The sequence below is a fragment of the Mycteria americana genome, chromosome 25, assembly GCF_035582795.1.
Source record: "Mycteria americana isolate JAX WOST 10 ecotype Jacksonville Zoo and Gardens chromosome 25, USCA_MyAme_1.0, whole genome shotgun sequence".
Classification (NCBI taxonomy): Eukaryota; Metazoa; Chordata; class Aves; order Ciconiiformes; family Ciconiidae; genus Mycteria; species Mycteria americana.
The window spans coordinates 2741882-2765779 of NC_134389.1; the positions used below are offsets into that span (position 1 = coordinate 2741882).

General features: G+C 60.2%; 1 protein-coding gene across 8 annotated transcripts in view; it reads right to left on the minus strand.

The window, feature by feature from the left end:
• Positions 1 to 5072: 5072 nt before the first annotated feature.
• MEF2D (myocyte enhancer factor 2D) overlaps positions 5073 to 23898 on the minus strand; it is a 79743-nt gene continuing 60917 nt past the window's right edge. For 5 of the 8 annotated variants that reach the window (XM_075524709.1, XM_075524712.1, XM_075524710.1 and 2 more), the window contains 7 exons: positions 21925 to 22135; positions 19149 to 19205; positions 15346 to 15536; positions 14951 to 14971; positions 11419 to 11548; positions 7060 to 7312; positions 5073 to 5477 (listed from right to left, as the gene is read on the minus strand). In XM_075524709.1, coding sequence (XP_075380824.1) covers positions 5147 to 5477; positions 7060 to 7312; positions 11419 to 11548; positions 14951 to 14971; positions 15346 to 15536; positions 19149 to 19205; positions 21925 to 22135 — 1194 coding nt within the window. In that variant the 3' untranslated portion in view covers positions 5073 to 5146. The remainder of the gene's footprint in view (positions 5478 to 7059; positions 7313 to 11418; positions 11549 to 14950; positions 14972 to 15345; positions 15537 to 19148; positions 19206 to 21924; positions 22136 to 23898) is intronic. The other 3 variants (XM_075524714.1, XM_075524717.1, XM_075524716.1) reach the window with 3 other exon arrangements.

The window sequence follows — 23898 nt, forward strand, 5'->3', positions numbered from 1 at the left end:
CCCCCTCCCCGGCACCAACCCCCTCAGCACCAGCAGCCCCCGTCCAAGCCTCTTCGCCATCCCCCCCAAAACCGGCCTGTCAGCGTGGGGTCACCCCGTCCCCTCGCACCCGCCCTGCCGCCGGCTGACCACCTCCGCAGCCCCCCCGGAGCCGGTGAGACCGGCCCCATCCATCCGGCCCCATCCTCGTCGCCCGCCCGACGCACCCCGGCAGCCCACCCTGACAGCCGAGGTTCGAGGCATCATTTAGGGTCCTGCTCCGTCCCCAAATCTCCTCCCGGGGCGGGAAGGCCGCTTCTCGCCCCATCCTGCTCCTACGGCTGCCGGCAGCAGCGTCACCCCAGCCAGACCCCGCCACCTCCTTCCATCCTCCTCCTCGCTGCGCCAGCCAGGGGCAAAACCCCGGTTATCCCGGCGCACGCCGGCGGCAGAGACCTCGCCCGCTCCCCGCGTCCCCCGGCACGCGGACGTACCCTTTATTCCGCATTTGCCCCCCGCGACGCTCCTCTCCCCGGCGTCGTCCCGCCGAGGGACACCGGCCAGCCCCGTCCCCACCACCGCCGGCACAAACACCCCAAAAACCAGCCGGCCTCGGCTCTGCCAAACCCTGGGAAAGACCAGCCTTCCCGGGACGGGGGGTCACAGCCGCCCCCCAACGCCGGCATCACGGCCGCAGCCGCCAGCACCAACGCGGCCGCCCCAGCGCCGGGCTCCCGCGCCCCCGACGGCCCCGCGGGGACCGGAGGAGCCCCGGAGCGGCCGGAGGGCGAGGAGGGGGCCGATGCCAGCGGAGGGGGGGGTCCGCACCGCTCGACGGCCGGCCCCAGAGTGCAAACCAGCCCGGCTTACCTCTGGATGCGGCCCGCGGCGTCGAGCCCCGGCGTGCGCGTGTTCGAGGGATCCACAGAGATTTCAAGAAGGTAAAGATCAGAAACAGACTTTGGTAAGTAACCACACTTTTAGAAAGTAATATATCATTTTTGAAACATATCAGTGCATACTTCTTATATGAAAATATACACAATTGTATTTCATTCTCCAAAAAAGGAACAATTAAAAACAAAAGCAAACTAGCCCAAACACAATATATTAGCTGTTTTTTTGGGGTTTTTGTTTCTTTTTTTTTTTGTTTTTTTTTTTGTTGTTTTTTTTTTCCTTGTTGTTGTCATCCTTTAAAATTTTTAACGCTACACTTTGTTCAGGTTACACTTTTTTTGTCTTTTTTTTTTTTTGTAAATGTTTTTTTTTTTTTTTTTTTCTTCATGCATTTTACACCTTTATAGCCTTTGAGAATAAATAAGCTCCATTTTGCTTCCACATCTCTAAAAACTGCAGCATTTTAACTATTGTCATTTAAATCGTGCAATTTTTTTTGCAACACCCCTTTTTAAAAAATGGAAAATATATATATATTTTTTTTTTTTTAAAACTAAACCCTATACAACGCAAAAATTCCAAATTAAAAAAAAAAAAAAAAATTATACACAATTGTAACTGTCAACAGTACAGATGAGCACGAGAAATAAAATTAGATCAGAAACATATTTATAGAAGCACAAAGGAGGGTGTTGGTTTCTTAGATTGTCATTCTTCTCGTTGTCTTTTGAAAATTAGGAGGAGTTTACTGGATACTACAGTCTGGGGGGGGAATAAAGAATAATGACCCGGACTAAAAAAAAAAAAAAATAAAATAAAAATAAAATAACCCCAAGCCCCCAACAAAATAAAGACCCCCGACAAACCAACCCCCAAAACCGTTTCACCGCGACGGTGAAGCTAATGCCGTATCCGACCCGGGGCATCCCCGCTTTTCCCACGAGCCGTACTTGCCCGTGGCACCAGCCCAGGGGATCGTCGAGTCCCGCCGCTGCGCTGCTGCGGATCCGCTCCGGCACGGCACGGCACGGCACGGCACGGCACGGTGCCGAACCGCTCGCGCTTTCCCCTCCAGGTAGATCTAAACCTGCATCTCTATGTAACCCAGAGCGTTTTTATGTCTTGGTTTTTTGTTTTTTGTTTTTTGTTTTTTTTTTTCCAGGCTCTCAGCTTCAAGGTAGAAGTGTGAACTTGGGAGTCAGGGTATGAAGTTAATGAGCAAAAATGTTTTTTTGGTTTGTTTTTGTTTGTTTGTTTTGTTTTTTTGTTTTGTTTTTGGCCCCCCCTCGGGGTTGCTCTGCACCGATGCTCCGGCAGCGCGGACGGCGTCGAGTGCCGGGGGGGTCTTCACCGCCTCCTCCCCGCCGGGGTCTCCGGAGCGAGCTGCTCTGCCGGCACCTCCTGCCGCGCCGCTCCCCAGCGGGGGAGAAACCATTTGGTTGGGTTTATTTTGTGAAGGAAAAAAAAAAAAAAAAAAAAAAAAATAGAAAATGAGACCAAGGAGACGTCGTTAATCCCGCCTAATTTCCAAAGCAAGGCCGTGCAAAGAGCTCAGGTGCGTGTCCGGTACGTCCGGCATCGCCGGGTCAGGGGGGTCAGCGTGGGCGAGGAGGACCACGGTCCGCAGCGTCTCTCCCGCTTCCCGGATGGACAAACGGAGGTGGAGGGAGGGAGATCCGCTTCTGTCGCCGATGCCGCGCCGGCATTTTGGAGGTGAGATCCGAGTATCTCCCCAGCGCACCGCGGCACCCGCTGGGTACGGCTCGGGGAGGGGGAGACGGAGGGGTTGTAACGGCACAAAACCTGCCAGGAGCCCTCCCCGGCACCGCGGGGCTCCGTCGCCCGCCCGAGGCCCTCCGGAGCATGGGAATAGGAGAGGGAATTAAAAATTTGTCATTAAAAAAACCCCCCAACCATCATTTGGAAAAACTTTTGTGGCAGAAATTTGCTATTTCAAAGATTTTCATGGGGAAATTTTAGCCGGCCCGTCTCTCGGGGCCTCGTTCCCGCAGGCAGGGATTTGGGGGCAAGGTGCTCGGCCTGGGCTTCGGTGAGATGCCGGTACCTGGGCAAGGCTCGGCGTGAGCCGGCACCGCAGCACATCGCCTCATCGGCGGCTCCGGCAGGTCGGCCCTGGGCTGAGCATCGGCCAGCCCGGTCCCTCTGCCGGGTCTCCGCACCCGAACCCATTTCATCGCCGGGGAGAAGAGGAAAAGTCAGGGTAGACGTCAGCTCAGAAGGGATGTGCCGGGAGATTTACTGCAACGCTCTTTTTGGCCCGCGGCTCGTGCACTGCTGTGCCCGACCGGGCAGGATGCGGCCACATTCTCCCTCTTTGGCTATCGTTTCTCACAGCTATTAATTTTCCCCCAATTTTTGGAGTGAAACCCACCTCTCCTCCTCCAACCACTCACTTCAAGTTGCTCCCCGTTCATTTCATAATAATCATCAACTTTTTTGTCTTGTTTTTCCAATAGAAACTTTGGGAAAAATGCTTGGTTGGGAAAAGTTTATAAAAAAACCCCTTAAATTTGCTTCCGATTTGCCATCATCCCAGTATATTTTTATGCAATATGACTCATTTCGGCAGGCTGAGCTGGACAACCGGATGCTTGCCGGGGGGGTATAAACCCTACCGTGACTTTTTTGCTCCTCTCTCTTCGCACCGGCTTGGGGGGAAGCCGACCCCAAAGCCGCTCCTGGCTCCTCCGCAGCCCCCCGAGCCCGTCCAGGCTCCGGCTACCGAAGGAGCCGTTTGGCAAAGGCAGCGTCCGGGCAGGTTTTGTGCCGGTTCGATCCCAGGGGTGAGCGGGGCCGGGGCCGTCCCGGCGCAGGCGGTGCAAGGGTGACAAGGCGGCGGGCCGGGACGGGGAGGGGGGACCGGGGTCCCGGAGAAGAGCGTCTGCAGGGAGCAAGCCCATCCCTAAAGCCTACGGCCAGGAACGGGCCTTTCTCCTCCAAACCCTCAAGCCCTGAGCTGGCTGCCGAATTTCGGGGTCAGGGCGCTGATGCCTGTCCCTGGAAAACCCCCGGAGCAACCGGTAACACCAGGAAATTCCTTGGTTTTTCCTCCTTTTTCCTTCCGCTACCTCACTCCGGCGAGACTTCGGCAGATTTTCCGCACAGCTCACCCTCGCCTTTTGAGGCCTAGAAACTTTCCGGCAAAAACCCCAAAGGATAATTATTTCGGTTGCATCCTTCACTAAAACTCATTTATTCCTCTTTTTCTACTTTAAAGCTTTGGCCCACGTGGAACGGGAATGCATTCTTAAAATGCGTTGACAAATTTTGTTTGGCAAAAGCCGCAATTTTCTTTAAAAGCAGCAATAACGCATCCTTCCTCTTCAAACACGCCGCGCCCCGGCACGGGGAAGACTTTCCCCTCTGCGTTTGGGAAAGGTTAACTGCAGTTTTAAAATGACCGTGGCCAGAAATAGTGGAGTTCCCTTATCTGCCGGAATCTCTGCGCCTACTTTTCATGCAAACAGGATTAAGCCTTAAAAATCTGCCTCTTATTCCCCCGACACACCGTTGCGGGATCCGGGCAGCCCAAGCGGGCTGCGGACGCCTCTGCATCACACGTAATATCGAAGCCGGGCTCTCCGTGCCGCCGCCGGCCGATGCCAGCCTGCCTTCCCAGCTGGTTTAGGAAACCCCTTTTTTAGGAAAACTGCCGCCTGCCAAAGCCCTTCAACCTTTCTGGATCGTGTCCCAACCGCCCCTCCCTGCCCACGGCCCTAGGAGAGCCCAGGCGCCGCTCGAAGGCGCGTTTCGGGGACGCCCCGTGCCCCGTCTCCCCTCGGAGCCCCTCCTGCCGCAGGCGCTCTTCTCTAGGGATACGGTCCCACCTCCCGGGGGGGGACCGACGTCCCCGGGGTCTCGCCGCTCAGCGGGCACCGACTGCCGCCCGGTCCGCCCGCCTGCGCCGGCCGGCGGGGATGAGGGTCGCCAGGGACTGCTTTTTTCGGCGAGGACGCAGCTATTTGATTTCCGTCTCCCCCCTTCCCCACGTGCCCGGCTAATCCCGAGCCTGCGGCCCCCGGCCGAGGAGCGCCGTATGTACTGCGTGCATCGCCTGCTGTGCTAGAATGAACGCCTACAAAATCCTAAAGCTATTTCTCAGGCAGTTTATGATAATTTCCCCCCACCCCATCCCATCCCCATAACCCGTTTCGCCCCCGCGTCCCCCCCCACCCCACCCCACCCCTCCCGCCCCCTCCCCGCGGCCCCGCTGCGAGCCGGCGGCGCTCCCAGGGACGGCGGGGACCCGTTATGTGACCCAGGTATCCAACCGCATGCGCTTTACGGAGGGGCTCTCCCCCTCGGGCTCGCTGGTGGGTCGCAGGAGGCCCAGGGATGAGCCGAAATCGGGGCGGGCGGGATCGTCCCGCTCGCTGCTGCCTTCGTAGGAGCTGGTGTTGCTGCTGAGGCTGTCGACGGGCGAGCGGCCGGTGGGCTCGTGCCGGGGCTGGTGGGGGAAGGTGCTGAGTGGGGTGGCAGTGTTTCTTTCCCGGTTGGGCGAGACGGGCTCCGACTTGATGCTGATGTTGGGGTTGGTGTTGACAGTCAAAGTGGTGGTGTGGGACAAGTGACTCCCTTGTCTGGGCATCCGGAAGGCGGGGGGATGAGGTTGGGAGAGGAGGAGGAGGAGGAGGAGAGCAGGGGGGGAGGAAGGGGGAGAAACAGATGGAGGAGGAGATAACGGGAAGTCTCTCATTATTCATCTTTTCGGTGGCCTTTTACCCTCCAATCCACAGAACGCATAACCTGCACACCTCGCGGCTGAATGAATCCAGATTCATAATCCAGATTAGTCATCTAATCCAGATTCATAATTCTGGATGGAATGCATTTAATAATTCTGAATGAATCCAGAATTATGAAGCTGGATTAGATTACTAATCTGGATTACGATTCCAGATTCCTAATTAGAATTATGAATTATTATGACTCCAGAACTCCTAATCCACACACTCACCATGAAGCATCACTGCCGAGCCAGGATTAGACCCCGCACAACCCTGCGGGCGGCACCCCCCCTCCACCAGCACCCCACGATCCGGCCCCGATCCCACCCGCCGGCCCCGCAGCAGCGACCCAAACACGCAGAGGAGAGGGACAGGCTGCGACACCCCCGTCCCGCCAGCACCCCTCTGGCTCTGCCCCAGCATCCCCCGGGGGCTGCGTAAATCCGGCGGAGGGCTCGGACGGGCGGTTTTGCTCCAAGCCGGGAACCTCTTCAGCCTCTTTACTAAAACCCGAAATTCCGTCCGGGCTTTCCGCACGTCCTGCAGCCCGCTGGTGCAGGAGGTCCAGGCAGCTGCTGGGGAAGCTGCTGCCTGCCCTGCCTGGAAAACGTGCTCCAGGCAGCGGAGGAATGCACCGAACTCGCCGTGCAAAAGCCTGCCGCACCCTGACATCCACACATCCACCCGGCACTTCAAGCTGGGGATGTCAGAGTCTTACTCCTGAGGTGGCTTTGGGGCAAAGTCACTGAATCCCCCTCTTCAATTCCCCCCGCTTTTTGTCCCATGGTCTTAGCGTGATGGCGGGCAAGTTGCTTAAGTCTTTATTTGGACTAAGATACTCTGTGTGGACACTTTATTCCAGACTAAAAGCGGATCCACTTTAGAAAACCTGCTCCAATATGCAAGTGTATGCACTTGTTTCCCCTGGAGTAGAGCAATTCATTTTCAGTTTTAAAAGCCACCCTCTTCCTAGGCTAGCCGGACCACTATTTCCAGACATCTCGCTCTGCAACGACCGCCCCATTTAACTCTGCCTCTTGCCGGATCTCAGCTCCCCCCACCATGAGGTGAAGAGAGCAACCCTCCCGCTGCAGACAGACAGCAAGAAGCAGCTCCCAGAGAGCATCACCGAGCACGAAGCCGCCCTGATCTCAGCTGGGGACTCCAGGGTCACTCCTACGACAGCGGTAGGGACAGGATTGCCCAAACTTTAGGAGCTGGCTGCTCTGGCTCCTCCCGGGGCTGCGGGCAGGTCTGCTCCTGCCTCCTAGAAGCACGGCGTAATTGCGGGGGCCCTGCAGTGGGAGGCTGACGATAACCCAGCGCGGGAGTCACAGCACGGGTTCTGCAGGTTTGGCACCTTGGAGGAATTCCCCGTTCCCCTCTTTCCTTTTCCAACGTCATCTGAGTGGCCCCTGGCACCCGTTTCACTTACATTAAATTTCCTAGCGATACAGGAACCAGGTGCTGCTGCTGCTGTTGCTGCTGCTGTTGCTGCTGCTGCTGCTGCTGTTGCTGCTGCTGTTGCTGCTGCTGCTGCTGCTGCTGCTGCTGTTGCTGCTGTTGTTGCTGCTGCTGCTGCTGTTGCTGCTGCTGCTGCTGCCAGGCAGAGATGTTGCCAAGGGACAGCCCACCAGGTGAGCTGAATGCTGGCAGCGAAGACAACTCGGCGCTCGTCAGCTGATAATCTGGAAAGGAAGGAGCCCTTCAGTCATTTCAATGTCAAACCTACTCCAACAGAGCCCTGAGCACTGCGAGAAGATGGAGACGGGCTCAAGAGAGGCAAACCAGCCGCAACTTCTAGAATATCAGCTATTGCTGCGAGTCGCACAGGGCTGCTGGCCATAGGACGCATCTCTTAGAATTGTAGACTGGTTTGGGTGGGAAGGGACCTTTAAAGGTCATCTAATCCAACCCCCCGCCATGAGCAGGGCCACCTTCCACCAGATCAGGTTGCCCAGAGCCCCGTCCAACTTGACCTTGAATATTTCCGGCCACGGGGCATCCACCACCTCTCTGGGCAACCTGGGCCAGCGTCTCACCAGCCTCAGCGTAAAGAACTTCTTCCTTACATCTAGTCGTCTTCTAGCTTCAAGGCAGGAGCTTCTAACAGGACCCCCCCACCTCCACACCCCCCAACACCCGCTGCTTACCACTGCCCCCGAAAACCGCAGCACCGGCAAACGCAGCCCCGCACCCGCACCGATTCCACCCAGGAAGGACGGCGGCGCGGGAAACCCCCCCGGACCCGCTGCGGCGGAGGACGGCCGGGTATAAAACGCCCAGACACGCGTTTCCCTCCCCCCCGCCCCCCCGGGCAGTAAAGCCCCGCTGAGCTGCTGCGACCCCCGGGCGTGGGCCGGCCCCACGCCGCGTGGCCGGTCCCCGCGCGGCAGCAGGGGGCGCTCCCCGCCCGCCGCTGCCGCCCCCCCCCCCCCCGGCCGGGCGCCCCCACGCCCCGGCACCCCCCAGGCTTGCAGGGGGAGGGGGGGGAGATGCTCTTCCCACGCACGACTCCAGCAGCATCCCCAAAACCCACCCGAGCATCCCCAAAACCCACCTGAGCATCCCCAAAACCCAGCCAAGCATCCCCAAAACCCACCTGAGCATCCCCAAAACCCACCCGAGCATCCTCAAAATCCAGGTGAGCATCCCCAAAACCCACCTGAGCATCCCCAAAATCCAGCCAAGCATCCCCAAAACCCACCTGAGCATCCCCAAAACCCACCCGAGCATCCCCAAAACCCACCTGAGCATCCTCAAAATCCAGGTGAGCATCCCCAAAACCCACCTGAGCATCCCCAAAATCCAGCCAAGCATCCCCAAAACCCACCTGAGCATCCCCAAAACCCACCCGAGCATCCCCAAAACCCACCTGAGCATCCTCAAAATCCAGGTGAGCATCCCCAAAACCCACCTGAGCATCCCCAAAATCCAGCCAAGCATCCCCAAAACCCAGCCAAGCATCCCCAAAACCCACCTGAGCATCCCCAAAACCCACCTGAGCATCCTCAAAATCCAGCTGAGCATCCCCAAAACCCACCTGAGCATCCCCAAAACCCACCCGAGCATCCCCAAAACCCACCTGAGCATCCTCAAAATCCAGCTGAGCATCCCCAAAACCCACCTGAGCATCCCCAAAATCCAGCCAAGCATCCCCAAAACCCACCTGAGCATCCTCAAAACCCACCCGAGCATCCCCAAAACCCAGCCAAGCATCCCCAAAACCCACCTGAGCATCCTCAAAATCCAGCTGAGCATCCCCAAAACCCACCTGAGCATCCCCAAAATCCAGCCAAGCATCCCCAAAATCCAGCCGAGCATCCCCAAAACCCACCTGAGCATCCCCAAAATCACAGAATCACAGAATCACAGAATCATATAGGTTGGAAAAGACCTTTAAGATCATCGAGTCCAACCATAAACCTAACACTGCCAAAAACCACCACTACACCATGTCCCTGAGCACCTCATCCAAACGTCCTTTAGATACCTCCAGGGATGGGGACTCAACCACTTCCCTGGGCAGCCTGTTCCAGTGCTTGATAACCCTCTCGGTGAAGAAAAATTTCCTAATATCCAGTCTAAACCTCCCCTGGCGCAACTTGAGGCCATTTCCTCTCGTCCTATCACTTGTGACCTGGGAGAAGAGACCGACCCCACCTCTCTACCCCCTCCTTTCAGGTCGTCGTAGAGAGCGATGAGGTCTCCCCTCAGCCTCCTTTTCTCCAGGCTGAACAACCCCAGGTCCCTCAGCCGCTCCCCATCAGCCTTGTGCTCCACACCCTTCACCAGCTTCGTTGCCCTTCTCTGTACACGCTCCAGTACCTCAATATCCCTCTTGTAGTGGGGGGCCCAAAACTGAACACAGTATTCGAGGTGCGGCCTCACCAGTGCCGAGTACAGGGGCACAAAATCCAGCCAAGCATCCCCAAAATCCAGCCGAGCATCCCCAAAACCCACCCAAACATCCCCAAAACCCACCCGAGCATCCCCAAAACCCACCCGAGCATTCCAAAATCCAGCCGAGCATCCCCAAAACCCACCCGAGCATCCCCAAAACCCACCCGAGCATCCCCAAAACAGGGGGGAATTTTGCAAAGGGGGGCAAATCCTGCGGCTACACTTCACGGGGCGGGGTGGGGGGAGCAACTGCTCTTCCAGGAGGTGGTCAAACCCTTGGTCAGCTGCTTCCCCAGAGCCGCGTCTGCATCTGATACAGCCACCCACAGACCCTGAGCGTTTATCAAGCCCTCGCCCTCCCTCCCCGAGCCCCCCCTTCTCTCCCCCTTTCTCGCTGTCGTTTTGGGCGTCTTGTGGTTTCAGCCTTCCCCATCCGAGCGGGGCCAAACTCGCCTGCAGCAGCAGAACACAAAGAGGTGGCTGCAAAGGCGCTGAACCGCTGCCAAAGCTGCCGGGGCTGATTCGAGGCACACCCTACAGAAAGTCCCAGGACTGGGTTCTTTGCCCTACGTGGTTCTTTACCCCCAGCACCCGCCAGTCTGGTTTAGGAGCTCCTGACACCCACTGGTTACGACAGCCGCCTCCGCGGCCAACGCCAAGAGCTTGAACTGCAGCCATCCCGTATCTCGAAGCTGCAAACGGTCAGGTTTGACTTAATCAGGCTGCGGAGCAGGCACGGGAAAAAGGGCACGCAACCCTGGCCGGCGGGAAGCTCACCACGGCCTGAAATCAAGACGATTCCCACCCAATTAAGAGCGTAGGCCTGGAAAGAACAAGTGGCAACACCCCGAGCTCGGAGTTTGCTCAGGGCACACGCACCCTACGGCTATCTACGCGGCGATAACCCCTGCTGCCGTATCTCTACGCAAACATCCCAGCCACAGGCACCGAAGGCGCCCGAGTGGGAACGCTTCTCTGCCTGTGGTCATCTGCAAGAGAAAAATAAATACAGAAAGCCGAAATTCAGCCCCCCCCCTCCCCTCCGCCCTGCGCGGCAGCAGCGCAGGGCTCAATTAAAACCTATTTTGGGGACGTTGGCCGTACGCAGACCGGCTGGTGGACCACACGGCCGGCGACGATTTCCACGCAGGGAGAGGAGCCTACTCTGTCACGCACAAACAGGCACCTTGTGGGCTACACCTACTAATTAGGAGAGGGAGTTCCCAACACGCCTATTCTGGGCTCTTCCAGACAAGCAGCTTTTGACATCTTTGCAAATTTTTCTCTGAGCAAATGCCAAAGGGAGTTACGCAGGAAACCAGCAAGTCCTTAAAGTCTTCGTGGAGGTTTGACAGGTCGCCGATGAACAACCCCTTCGCTCGGGCAAGTGCGCCGTAACCGTCGCCTCGGGCCGGTTCGAACCCCACCAGCCCGAATCTGATGTGCCTACGAGCAGGCTGGTTTGCATTCTTCCCAAACTTTTGGGGGCCTGACGCTCATTTTCATTAAGCCCCTATTACAACATCACCCAGAGCTCTCAAGAGCCTGGAGATGGGTGTAGCTGTAATTAGCATCCACTTAAAAGCACCTTCACGCTGCCAGGACAGCGCAATGGGCTGGAGCGTGACAGAATCGGGCCCTCGCAGACCTTCTGGATATGACAGCGAGTTCTCGTTATTTATATGAGTTCCTCCTTGATTTTAATCCTGTAAAACTCTTGGACCCGAGCACGTCTTGCGGCAGTGAGTTCCACGAGTGATGACGCAGCTGCTCGGGGAGAGCCAGGCACGTGCTTGCAGCAGCGCATTTCCCTCTCGTATTAAATTAAATAACGACATGAAATGAAACGAAGTGAAATGGGAAAGCTCTTACCCGGGCTGTGCACTCTTACCTGTGTTGTACGCTGTGGGCATGGCAGAGAAAGGCAGCCCCTGCGTCAGCAAACTCGGAGTAGCCACAGAAACAACCGGCGTGGTTAAAGAGTGAGTTGCTTGGGAGACACCTAACCGCTGCGTATTCTGCCGGGGAAGCAAACGGAGAGGGAGTTACAACCCCGATGCATTTTATTCTGTCGTCCTTGGGGGTTGCGGCCCCCCAAAACCTCGGTCTGCAGCTGCCCCCCTGGGCGTGCGCCAGCCTTTGAAGCAGCCAAGGCTGCTCACAGAGACCGTGGGACTAAGCAGGATTTTTCCTCTGGCCGTTATTGCAACGAAGCAAAGTGCAAACCACACCACTTACAGACATTTAGGACCCTTGTGACATTCATTTGCAGGTCACTTGGCATTGGCCTTGGGTCACCTTTCTGCCCAGGGCTGGGCTTCACCCGCAAGGACCAGCAACGTCCCTGCATGCACGGAGGGGGAACAACAGCGGGATGCCTCAGGCTGTATTCCTTCTCATGTAAAAAAAAAAAAAAAAAAAAAAAAAAGAGTCACGGCTTTCCAGAGGGTGCATGTGAGGTTTGCTGTGCTACTCAGGGAGCGAGAAAGGTACCAAACAAAAGCAGGACCGGCTAACGCAGCGCAGACCCGACACGTCCTCCTCCCTGCAGCACCCATGCCCAAGAACGAGCCCTCTGCCTCTAAGGCAAGCTGAAGATGCTAAGCACCAGTCTCAGGACTTTAAAGGCACTCTGGCATCCTTAAACCTAAAACCCAGTGTTCGGCAACCCGCCGGCTCCCTGCCCCCATGAGGTTTGGGTGATTCAGGCATTAGCAGGTCCCCTGTGGAAAAATTCTGCCCTTGGACCGGTGCACGCCAGCCTCCCCCCGTGGTTTTCCAGGCAGTTATGTGGGTGGATCTGCGGGTCAGATTCAGCCCTGTTTACAAGGCAGATAATCTGGGCTGTCTCTGCTGATCTGATTTAAATCAGACTCAAGAGGCTTGACTCTAATCTGAAGCACCCCGGCACACGTCACCCTGTGAAGACTGGGGCAGTGCCCAGCTTAAATCACGCCTGGCACGAGGCCGGCTGTGTCCCCAGGGACACGGCGGGGAGCCTTCCTCCCGGCTCGCTGCGAGGTGCTGAGGGCCCCCAGGCCCTTTTAGGGCTGGGTGTGGGATGCTGCAATGGTTCACGGCCACGCAGGACTCTCCTAGGGTAAGGCTGGAGGCTAAAACCCCTGCCCTTGCCACCTCCGGAGGGTGACAGTTAACCCGGCGTGCTGGATTCGCAGCACCCTGCGCCCACACGCTGCCCAGCCCGCAGGTCCCTCCCCACCACCCGGGGAAGGGATTACCAGGGCTCTAATTGCTAAAGCCCTGGGGCTGTAGGAGCAGGTTTTCCTGGCGTGCATCCTGCTGGCAACCACCCTCGGCCGTGCCCACTGCCTGCGGGTTAAGGACACTGCAGAGAAATGCCTTCACGGTGGGCAGGATTCGGCCCCGTCCCTCTCCTGCCTGCACCAGACCCCGAGCCAGCCCAGCGGGATGCGACCCGCAGCCCCGTGCCCTCCGCCCCGCCGGTAGCCTCGGCTCTGCGGCTTTCCTGGGAGAGCATCGGCGTGGGCGTGAGTCCGGCCGCGACGGAAGGCTGGGGCGGTGGGACGCGGGCTGAGCAGGGGCGTATCGGCCCCGGGACCGGGGCGGCAGCCACCGCCGTTACAGCACGAGGCGAGCGCGGGGATGTCAGACCCGTCCGCGCTGTAGGAAACACCCAGATTTTCATCCCGATTCATGCAGGGTGTTGGGGTGCGCAAGCTGCCCCCCCGCCCCGTTGCAAACCGCCCCTCGGGCTCACTACAAACCCATGCAGGCATGCTCCCGGCCGGGACAGCTTGTCGCCCTGGGCTTGCTGGACGGATCCTGCTCTGCCCGTCAGATCAGGTGCATGTAGAGAAACGGGGGGGGGGGGGGGGGGGGACGCCTCTCTGGACCCACTAAAAGAGCAGCCCGTGCTCGGAGCCTAAAGCTACCGGGAGCGAACCGTCGAGGTCGGCGGGGGCGAAGGGTTAAGGGCAGCGGGGCAGGTCTGAGCGGAGGGGTGGCTGCCTCATCCTGCCGCCTGCGCGCAGAGGTGGGAGCTGCCATTTCGAGAGCGGCTCTGGTGTGTAGGTTGAGCAATATGGAGGGAGTAAATCTGGGGAGAAGGTTAGCAAAGCAGAGCCGGGGGGGGGCATCCGCACCAGGCGGGATGAATCCGCAGAGCAGCCGAGGCAACGCTCCGCTTTCCCCTTCCCGATCCAGCTGTGCCGAGGTCCCTGTCCCCCCCCCCCCTCCTGGATTTCATCACCCTCCACCTCCCCGCTGCCAGCTGGGCTTGGGCGAGGACTGTACTTCACTTCAGGCAAAAATCAGCCGGGTTAGCTCAGACTAACAATTAAAACTGTTAATGCCAACCCGGCTGATTTTTGCCTAAAGCAAGCTGCTCCTCCAGCTCGGAGACAGGCAATGCCCTCTGGCAGCGGGAAGGGCGATGAGCAGATGGGGAGGCGGGTGGTGACTGTTTTCACTCTGCGGATGGGGAAACTGAGGCACGGAGCTGCCGGGAGGAGGCCATTAAGCAAGAAGGGTATTGGGGCATGGAGAGCGGCAGAATTCAAGTCTGCCAAAGCCCTGGCCAATCCTTCCCCCGGCCAAGAGTGTCTCCTTGCAGGCTGCGAGAGGTATTGGCTTACTCCCGTGTTTTTGGAGAGCTTTTCCCTGGCTGCGTTAGCTGCATCCTACAGCGGCTCTCGCCCTTTCCTCGCTGCGCTGACCTGTCGCCCATCTGCCCTGCACCAGAATAGCAACGGAACAGGGTGAATCATTGCCACAAACAAGGTGGTGTTCACTTTGCTGGCAGGGGAGGGGAAAAAAAAAAAAAAAGAAAAAAAAAAAAAAGCCATAAAAATAACACGGAAAACTGCCCCTGTGCACAAAGGAGGTTCAGGGAGTGCGCTAGCCAGCCAGTGGATTTACACAGGCTTTAAATAATATCCTTAATATGGGAAGAGCCTGATTTACTCCCTATCTCTCACGCGGTGGCAGTGGGCCAGGTCTTCCCGTGCTGTAAACTGTGGTGGCTCCAGCGAAGCCCACGGGGCAGGTCCCCGGGCGGTGGCAGCGCCCAGGCCGGCTCCGCGCAGCACCGGCCCCAAAAGGGACCCGGGCTGACCTCCCGCGGGGAAACCAGCCCAGCTAAAAAAGCCTTGGTGGAGAAACAGGCGCTTTACAGCTCGTGCCAGCTCCTTCTTTTCCATAGGGAACCCGATTTTCCTAAACGTGCGTTTTTCTCGGGATTGATTTGCCGTGGCAGGCCTGGACGTGACATTTGCCCTGGCAGCCGCGTCCCACCGCGTTCCCGACGGAGGGCAAAGGGGCCGGCGTCCACCCCCTACGCGCGCCCCGCGCCTTCGCCAAGCCAGGGCAGGGTGCGGGGAGCGATGGGACAAGCGGCCCACGTTCCCCCCCCCGCCGCGATGCACGCTCAGCAGGGAACTCACCAGAGCCAAGTGGTCCTCCGTCTGCCCGCGGGAGAACAGAGAGAAAACCGAGAGGCACCGTTAACTCGACAGCCCCGCCAACCGCCGCGCCGCCACGCTCGCCGGCACCGCGCCCTCGCCTACCACCGGGCACGTACGGTGCGTACGGGTTACACTTGTGCCCGGCGCAGGGCTTTGCACCCCGATGTTTGCATCCGGCACGGTGCAAACGGGAATTCAAGCTTTCCTCCTCGGGTCTCCCCGCCGGCACGGCCCCAGCCAGCTCCCACCGCTACGGCACGGAATAGGTGCCCTCACCGCATCCGCTCCAGCGCAAAGTCCACCCTGCGACCAGTCTGCTGGCCGGGGACACGCTCCCACCCCGGTCTCCTCGCAGACCTCTGCCGGGCACTCACCAAATGGTGCATTAGCCCCTTCCCGCTCTGCGAGGTGATCACGCGTAAATCCGGCTTGCGGCTGTTGGTGGCGAGCTGCGTGCTGTGGGAGGGCGGTGGCGGGGACTTGGCCGGGATGATCTTGCCCAAGCTGCTGCCGTTGGACACGGGAAGGAGACCCGGAGAGGCTCTGGCACTCACGTAGCCGTTTCCTGCAGGAAAATGGGGGACGGTGAGGAAGGAGGCGAACGCACGGCGGTGGTAAACGCGCGCAGGGCGAGCGGTGCCGCAGCGGGGCTCCACGGGCGCTCCTCCCCGGGAGAGCAGCACCGCATCCCTCCAGGCTCCCCCAAAACCCTCCAGCGCAGCAGGCGGGCTCATCCCCAGCCCCTGGGCGGGTACCTGCCCGCCGGCCGGCAGCACGCCGCAGCCCCGGGCAAGCTCGGCGGCCGCTCAGATGCCTGCGGCGACTGCATCCTCCCCACGGAGGCCAGGCAAAGCTGCCCCGGGCCAGGCAGCGGCAGCGGCAGCGGCAGGGCAGGCAGCCGGCCCCGAGCTCCCAGCGCCTGGGGCAGCCTCAACCTGCAGGAACCCACGGTTGTTACTGCAATAAGAACCAATAAATATTACAGGCCTGGTTTGCAGCAAGGCCTCTTTCTGCTGCTCTGGCAGGGTACTGGGGCCCTAGCAAGGGGGGATAATTGCTCTTACGTTCACTTTTAAGGTCTCTTTACGGTACCGGAGCAGCAAAAAGGGGCTGTGGCAGAGCGAGGACTCGGTTCACTGCTCCCACTGCCCCTTTGAAGATCTGAGGTTCCCTCCTCCTCCTCCTCCTCCTGCTGCCCCACTTAAGGATTTTATGTGCAAAGCGGGGGGGGGGGGGGGGAGAAGAAAGGAAAGGAAGAAAAAAATTTAAAAAGGAAAAGATTTGATGAACATCAGGAAAGGAATAAATTGGATCAGATTACTGTTCTGATGAGGGGTTTTTTTTTTTTTTTATGAATAGGCCCCAAAGATAGAAAGGCGTTTAGCAATCACCAGGATTCAGCCCTCATATTCATTGCACGTTAGACCGGGAAAAATAGGTCGCTGATTGCATTATTAATCACATCTACCATTGCGCTACATCTGCATTTCAGCAGGCGGCTGGTGGCAGTGACGCCGCAGCCATGGCGCGTGCTCATCGGGGGCCGAGTGCCAGCCGCTGCCTCTCCCCGAGCCGTCCCGGGGCCAGACACATCGGTGATGGGGTAAAGCGGGCACGGGGGACGGCCCCGCACCCTGCGAGCCGCGGGTCTGATCCCACCGATGCCTCCAGGGACGAGGGATGCTGCCCCACCGGAGGTGCCCGTCAGGGATGCCCGTGGTGGCCGGGCTGCCGCGGCCTGGCAGCCCTGTACGGCAACTCCTGTATCCGTGTCCCTGCCCGAGGGAGGGGACAGGCTTTCCTGTCCCCAGCGAGGCGTCCTCCCAGTCCCGAATCGCCGTGAGCAGCCGTGCATAAGGCGTGCGCTTGGCGCATCAGGTCCCGGGTACCTCCACGCACCGTGGACGACATGCGTTTCGCTTGCAAGGCCACGGGCTTTTATATTTATTAACAACGAAGGTGCGTAAAATTCCCCAGGTGACCCGCGGTGCCGGCGGCCATGCAAAAGCCGACGGAGGCAAAGCCAAAAGAAATGTTAAATCCCTTAATATTCTCTTTCCCAACAACGTGACAGGGACGTTACCGGCTCTCACGGTAACTGCCACTTTGAGGTACGCTACGTGATCGTGCGCGCGGGTTGGGGTGTGGACGGGGGTGGCCCCGGTGCTGGAGGGGAGCAGGTTCGGGTCCCAGCGCTGCCGCTCACCCCCAAAGGGGCTTCCCTGGCAGGGGGCCTGGGGCGCTGCCATCGACGGAGCCCCCCCAGCCTGGCTCCGGCCACCCCTGCGAGCTGCAGGGAGAAGGGCTGCGCTCCCGCTAGGATTTCGGCATAACCCTGACCCCAAAAAAGGGGTCCAAAAGCGGAGCACTCCGGCCCGCCTTTGCACCACCCTGGTGTGAATTTGAGCCCGGCAGTGCCCCATGGCCTCGCAAAGCCGGGGATGGCCAGGGCACGGCATCCCCCGATGGGGCAGGGAGGGTGGGCACGGTGCTTCCCCCCCCCAGAGGCACCGAGGATGCGTGTGCAGGCAGGGCGCGGGGACGCAGCCCGCATCGCTGCAGGATCGGGCCAGAGGCACCCGGCGGCTGATGACTCAGAGGCAGCAGGTGATCGCTCCGCGCTGCAGAGATTGCAAGGGAGGAGGAGGAGGAGGAGGAGGAGGAGGAGGAAGAGACGTCCCAGGTACCCGAAAACCGCAAGCACAGTGCCAGAGCCAGAGCCAGGCTCTCCTTCTGCAGCCGGCGCGGGGAGCCCTGGGGATGGCGGGGGTCCGGGGACGGCAGGGGTGCACGGCTGGCCACGGCCGGGCTGTCCCTGCTCCTCGCGCCCGTTTCCTGGAGCGGCGGCAGGAACGCGGGGAATGCTCCGGTGACGTCAATGCTGACATTCACGGGCCCTGCCAAGCTCCGCGCCGCCACGGCTGCTCCCGACAGCTGACGTGGGGGCGGCCTGGGGGGGAAAAGGGGCCGCGAAGGTGGCTGGGGGCCGCGGCACGCTGGCCCCTTCCCTCTGCGAGGGAAGCTCTGCGTCGGGTGCTGCAAGGGCCCCGGGGAGACGCCAGCCCCACGAACTGCCCTGGCAGGGTTTGCTCTGGAGGCGCAGCCAGGGAGAAATTCCCCCGGCACTGGCGCGGCTGCTGCCCGGCACAGGGAAAAGGTTATTCCCGGGAGCAGCCGCGGCGCAGGGGATGGCGATGGGTGGCCGCGGTGCTGCAGAACCACGTCCGGACCAGCCCCGTCCACGCAACCCGTGGGACCTGGGCTCCAATTTGCTTTTAACTGGGGCAGCGCCGAATTCCACACTCCTCCTCTGTGCTGTCGGCTGGAGCCTCACCGCAAAAAGCCCCCGAGGAGGTGACGAGCCAGGCTCTGGGTGCAAGGCTGCCTTCCCCGCTCTGCCTCGCCCGGAGATGGCCGGCATCCACCCCGCTAAACCCTGGACCGCAGCCCGCCCTGCTCCAGCCCGCAGCAGCGGTGCCGGTTGTGGCAGCTGCTTCCCAGCGGGACCCGGGGGCCGTCGCTGGCTTTTGGGTTGCTCCTACGCAAGCGCCGGCCCCAAAGCCCTCACCCCGCAGACGGCGGAGGCAGACCGTGGGGAAGGAGGTATTATTAGCGCATTTTATAGCTGGGGAGCTAAGCCACAAGGTCTGAGCCTCGTTAGCACTGAGGCTCTCGCAGTGGAAAGGGACCTTAATGAGCTTTTTTCCTTGCAGTAAAGTTCCTTTATAGGGCCCAAGCGCAACGAGGAATCAGGTGTTAAGTGACTCACCCGAGGTCAGGGGAGTTGCAGCGCCGGGAGCTAAACCCAGAGCTGCCCAAACCGTGGTCCTCAGCGGCCATCTCAGTCGGCCCCTTGATTTGCAGCTCTCCCAAAAAGACCCCGGGGAGATGCTGGCCCCCAGCACACGCGGCCCCTCCTGCCTCGGTCCCCGGGGTCTCCGCTGAAACCAGCGGCCCCCAGCAAGGCGCTGGCCGGGAGCTCCACGTGCCAAACCCTCCCGCCGCCCACGGCAGCAAAATCTTCCCTAGTGCTTCTCCACGGACCGACGGCGCTGACCAGCAAAGCAAAATCCTCTGTTACGCGTGGGGAAACCAAGGCAAGGAGCGGCCAACAGGGCCAAGGGCGCGGGTCCCGGCACCCACGCCGCTTGCCGAAAGGCAACGGCTCCTCACTTACCCACGGGGCTCGGGCAGGCTCCGTTCGTGTTGTTCAGGTCTCCCCCGAGCATCGCCCCTGCAAAGCAATTGGAAACACGGGGTCACCGTTCGCTCGGAAACAGGGTGAGCATCCCTCCGTTTGCGGGGGAGGAAGAGGGGGAGCACGAGGGAGGAAGGCGGAGGAAAACGAGCGGTGTTGCCTTCCCGGGGAGAAAGTCCTGGGCAAAATGAGCAGCATTCCTGGTGATCAGGTTGGGAAACATTATCCAGGCAGATCCGTTTCCTTTGGGTAGGAGCCAGGCAGCACAGGAGCCCGCTCCAAAGGAGGCGGCTTGGAAAACACTGCGGCTATTTTATTCCAAGCCCCGCTTTGGGGGACACGGGGCCGGTGCTGCCGGGGAAGAGAGCCCCAGCAGCAAGACGTGAAACACTATCTCCCCTGTAATGTTCGCACCGAATGGAAACCATCCCCGCACGCTGCCAGGGCGCTGCTACAATTCGGCCTCCCACGGTCCCAACGCTTGGAAAGCGCCGCCGCTCCCCGTCGTGCCGGGAAAAAACGTACCAGAGGCCTTTTTATCCCCAATAAACTGAACGTTTTGCCTCGCCTGCAAGCAGATTTCATTTTTTTTCTGCCTTGTTATTGAGTTATTTCTGAAAGCCACCTATTCACAGCCTGAGGCTGCCTGGCCACGCCGCGGGCAGCGATTTCGGCCAACAGCCGGCACGGAGTCTCCGGAGCTGCGACCGCAGTCATCCCGGAGCCCTGGGCAGGGGAACGAGGAGCCTCCGATCCCAAACCCCACCTCTAACCACCGCCCAACCCTTCTCACCCCAGATGGGGAAATCTGAGACAGAAACCTTTTTTCCAGCCCCCGGTTCTCGGGTCTGGGCTTGTAGCGAGCCCCTGAAAGCGGGAGGACTGCCGGAGGGCTGAGCCACTGCCGTGCAGGGAAGCGTGTGTGCTCCCCACATGGGAGCACGATCGGGGATGGCGGTGGTCCCAAAAATATTTTACGGCTTGAAAAAGGGCAAGGTGACCCCCAAAACGTGGCGGCCGCGGCACTGCGGCTCCTCCCTTCAAGGGATGGGGATGCGAAGTCCCGGAGGAGGGACCCCAGCAGGATTTGGGGGCTGTGCCCTGCTGCGGGACCCCACCCGCACCCCAGACCCCGTGCTGCCGAAGCGGGCTCACCCCCTTGGGTGAGCGATGCAGACCCTGTCCCCAGTCCCCTTGGCCACCCTTCTCCCGTGCTGTCCCCGAGCAGACGGCATCAAGCGCCGAGATACCGACCCAACGCTCTGCTGCGCGTTTGCTTTGGGAACAACGCCGCAGCGCTCCGCTCTCAGCTCGAGTGCCTTGCTAAAAAAATAAAAAAATTGAAGGGGGAAAAAAAAAAAAGTTCTTCTAACATGCAAGGGCCTGGCTCCTATAAACAGGATTTCTTCCGTGTCCCAGGCAGCGAGTGAATGAGACGCAGATGGCCGGACTTGGAACACCTCTATGCTCGCAACCGCGAAATTATCCCCCTTCAAACGAACGGCGAGCGAGCGAGATGGAAAGGGCGAGCCTCCGGCGGATTCTGCGTTACAACGAAGCCTCTTGTATTTTTTTTCGGCAGAGGGGCCTGCGAGAGGGCAGGGGAGATCCCTGCAGCCAGAGCTACGGCTGCCCGTGCCCGAGGAGGGCTCTGCTGCCCAGCCTGGAGCGAGGCGTTGCTCTTTGGGACCAGTCCTAGAGCAGAACGGCCCCCCTCTCCCTGAGGTCTGGGGGCCTCGTCCTGGTCTCTGAGCGCTTCGAGCCATCCCCGAGACCGCGCGGAGAGAGCAGCGAGCAAACGAGCTGGCTTCGAAGCACGGCTCCTATTGCATCCCAGCCCAGGCACCTCTTTCCGCTCGCTCTGACCCAGCCACCCGACCCGCTTCGGGAGGCATCTCCCAGCCCTTCTCCCACCCACCCTTCTCCAGCCCCTTCGCAAAGTCCCCCCCTGAGCTCTCACAGCCCCGGGGGCCACAGCCAAGTGCCCACCGCCCAGATGTCCGGGCGGTCACAGTCATGGGCTCTGCCATTTGCAGCCCGTGTGATTTTTACAGACCATCTGTGACAACCAAAATAGCAGGCAGGGGCTTTCTGCACGCTATTATTATTTATGATCGCACCGCGGGAGAGCCGGGCTGTGGTCACACGTCGTCGTCGTTGTCGTCCCCCCCCCCCCGCCGCTGCAGGGGACACGGGTGACGAGCTCCTCTCCCCCAACCTGCCCTCCACCACCCATCGCTGGTCCCTGCTGGAAATGACTGCTCCATCCGATCTGTCAGCAGATCCGCATGAGTAATCGCTCAGCGACCAACTGCAACCAGCACAGCCCGACTCAGAAAAGCCCTTTTTAGGCAGCAGTCCCGTGTCACCGGAGTGCCACCGGTGAGCGGGATGCCGGCAGCCACCCCCGAGCCTGGGAACGGCGCCGGGTGACTCATCTCCTTGCGCTGCCCAGCCTCGAAACAGATCCCTGCGGGGATCCGGCTCTCGAAAAGACCTTGGTAAAGCGGGGAGGGTCACCCCCAATTTGAGGCCAAGGCACAAAATGGGGGCATCGACCTCCGGCAGGAGGGCAGGAACCCGTCCAGGTTCCCAGCACCCACGGGCAACAACCCTTCCAGGCTGCTCCTGCCACCCACGGGTGCAGGGACGCGTCCTGCCCCCGGGATGCCCCGTGCTGGGTGCTGCACACCCAGCAAGGCTCTCGGAGGGAGGACGAGGAGCAGGGAGCGAGAAGGGTCACGGCATCGCTCACCTGCGCTGGCCGGCCTCTGCGGCAGCCCCGGGGACACGGTGTTTCTCTGCAGCGCTGGCTGCTGCGGCGAGAGGAGCCGGGGGTCCGTCAGCGAGGAGGTCACCAGGGACTGGGTCACCAGCGAGCTGCCCGGGTTGCTGAACTGCAGCGTGTTTTGGTTGGTCACCGGCACCGTCACGGGCATGGCGAAGTTCGGAGCGGGCACTGCGGACTGAAGAGAGAGCAGGGGATAAAGGGGAGCAGGCGCCGGCGGGCAAGGAGCAGGGGTGAAGTTCCTCGCTTCGCAGGCTCTGAGCCAGAGCGGGCCTGATCCTGCATCACAGCAGCAGCAACACCCCGCTGCTGAAAAAGGGGGGACACTCCGGGGCCCCCCAAGCCCCCGTTTCACTGCTGACCTGCACTGCTGTGCTTGCACCCTGCCCACGCTGGCATCTCAAAGGGATGCACCGGAGCCCGGACCCCAGCAGGGAAGACCGGGAAGAGCGATCAGCCGTCCGCTCGGACACATCGAAGCTTGGCAACCAGTTGCTTTGGTCTCATTTTCAGGCCGTATTTATTTACCCCCAGTGTTTTCGGGGCAGCCGGCGGAGAGGTGGCTGGAAACGCCCCAAAGCATCAAGGCGGGCAGCAGCACGGTGGTCTGTCCCGAGCGGCCGAGCTCAGCGCTGCCCTTCATCCCACCGCGGAGGCCAAGCAGCCCGCAGGGATTTTACCCGGCCGTTCCTCATCCGGTGGGACGGGAAGAGCCCTCCCAAAGAGCCGGCAGCGGATCGCCAGTTTGGGCTGGCACCGCTGCCGGTGGCCGAGCGTCTGGGAAAGGCTCGTTTTGCTCCGCACAGCCCCTGGGGCAGACTGGGATCCATCCCAGCACCTCCGGGAGCTGCTGGGAAGGAGGAGGAGCCGTCCCCAGGGAAGCAGGAGCAGCGCTAAAGCCCTACCCTTGGCCGCAGGGCGAGGACCAGCTTCACCTACCAGCGTCCCCGCTGGAGCCAGGCTCGCCGTGATTATCCTAGCCGTCTGTCTTATGTCACTGATTTGCTCTTCGTTAACAGGAGCAGGCACCTGCTTAGAGGCTTTAGCAGGGGCTTTGCTAAAGTCCCGCTTTAATTTGTTCGGGGCTGGAGAGGCAGAGCGGCCCAGCGCCGGACGGGACCGTCGGGGGGCCGGAGCCGGGACCCCCGCAGGCTGCACCGGCGAGGCCAGAGGGAGCTGAGCATCCCCCCATCGCAGCTGGGTGGGGGCTGCTGCCCTGCGGCCCCCTCCCCTCCAGAAATCTGCTCCTAGATGGGTGATTTTCTTTCGGGGTAGAGAGGAGGAGGGGAGGAAGGAGCGGGACGGTGCTCACCCACGCCTCGCTGCTGGAAACCCTCCCCACCAGCCTCTCAAGGGCATCCCGTCCTTCAGAGAGATCCCGTGGCTGCAGCCAAGCTCGGAGGACGGCGGCTCTGAGCCTGCGCTGCGGCACCGCTCCGAGGGCTGCCAGCCCCGCCGTTCAAAGGGACCGGGCTCGGCGTTTCCCAGACCTTTACACGCTGCTGGGGAGGAGAGAGCTGTAACGCAGAGCCCTCCCTCCGCTCGGCCCCGGGAGCTTATTCTGCGCAGCAGAAAACCGGGAGGGGGAAGGTTTCTTGGGCGCTGCACGAACTCCGAAGCAGCGTCGTGTAATAAATCACTGCAAACGCATCTGCGCGCGTGCACGTTCCCGGGGAAAGGAAAGGCAAAGATAACCCCCGTGCGTCACATCTTAAGCGACACCGTGATAAAGCCGGGAGGTTGATACCCCCACCGGAGAGCAAGAGTTTTGCTTTTAATCCGTATCTATCCCATTGCACCTTCAAACGAGCATCAGGCTGACGCCGCCCCGGCGTGCAGCGAGATGCACGCCCAGGCCACCAGCTACGTGGTCCCAGGTCCCCCCCACCCCGGGGAGGACACAACTAGGGCAGGCGGCTCGCACGTCAGTCCAAAATCTGG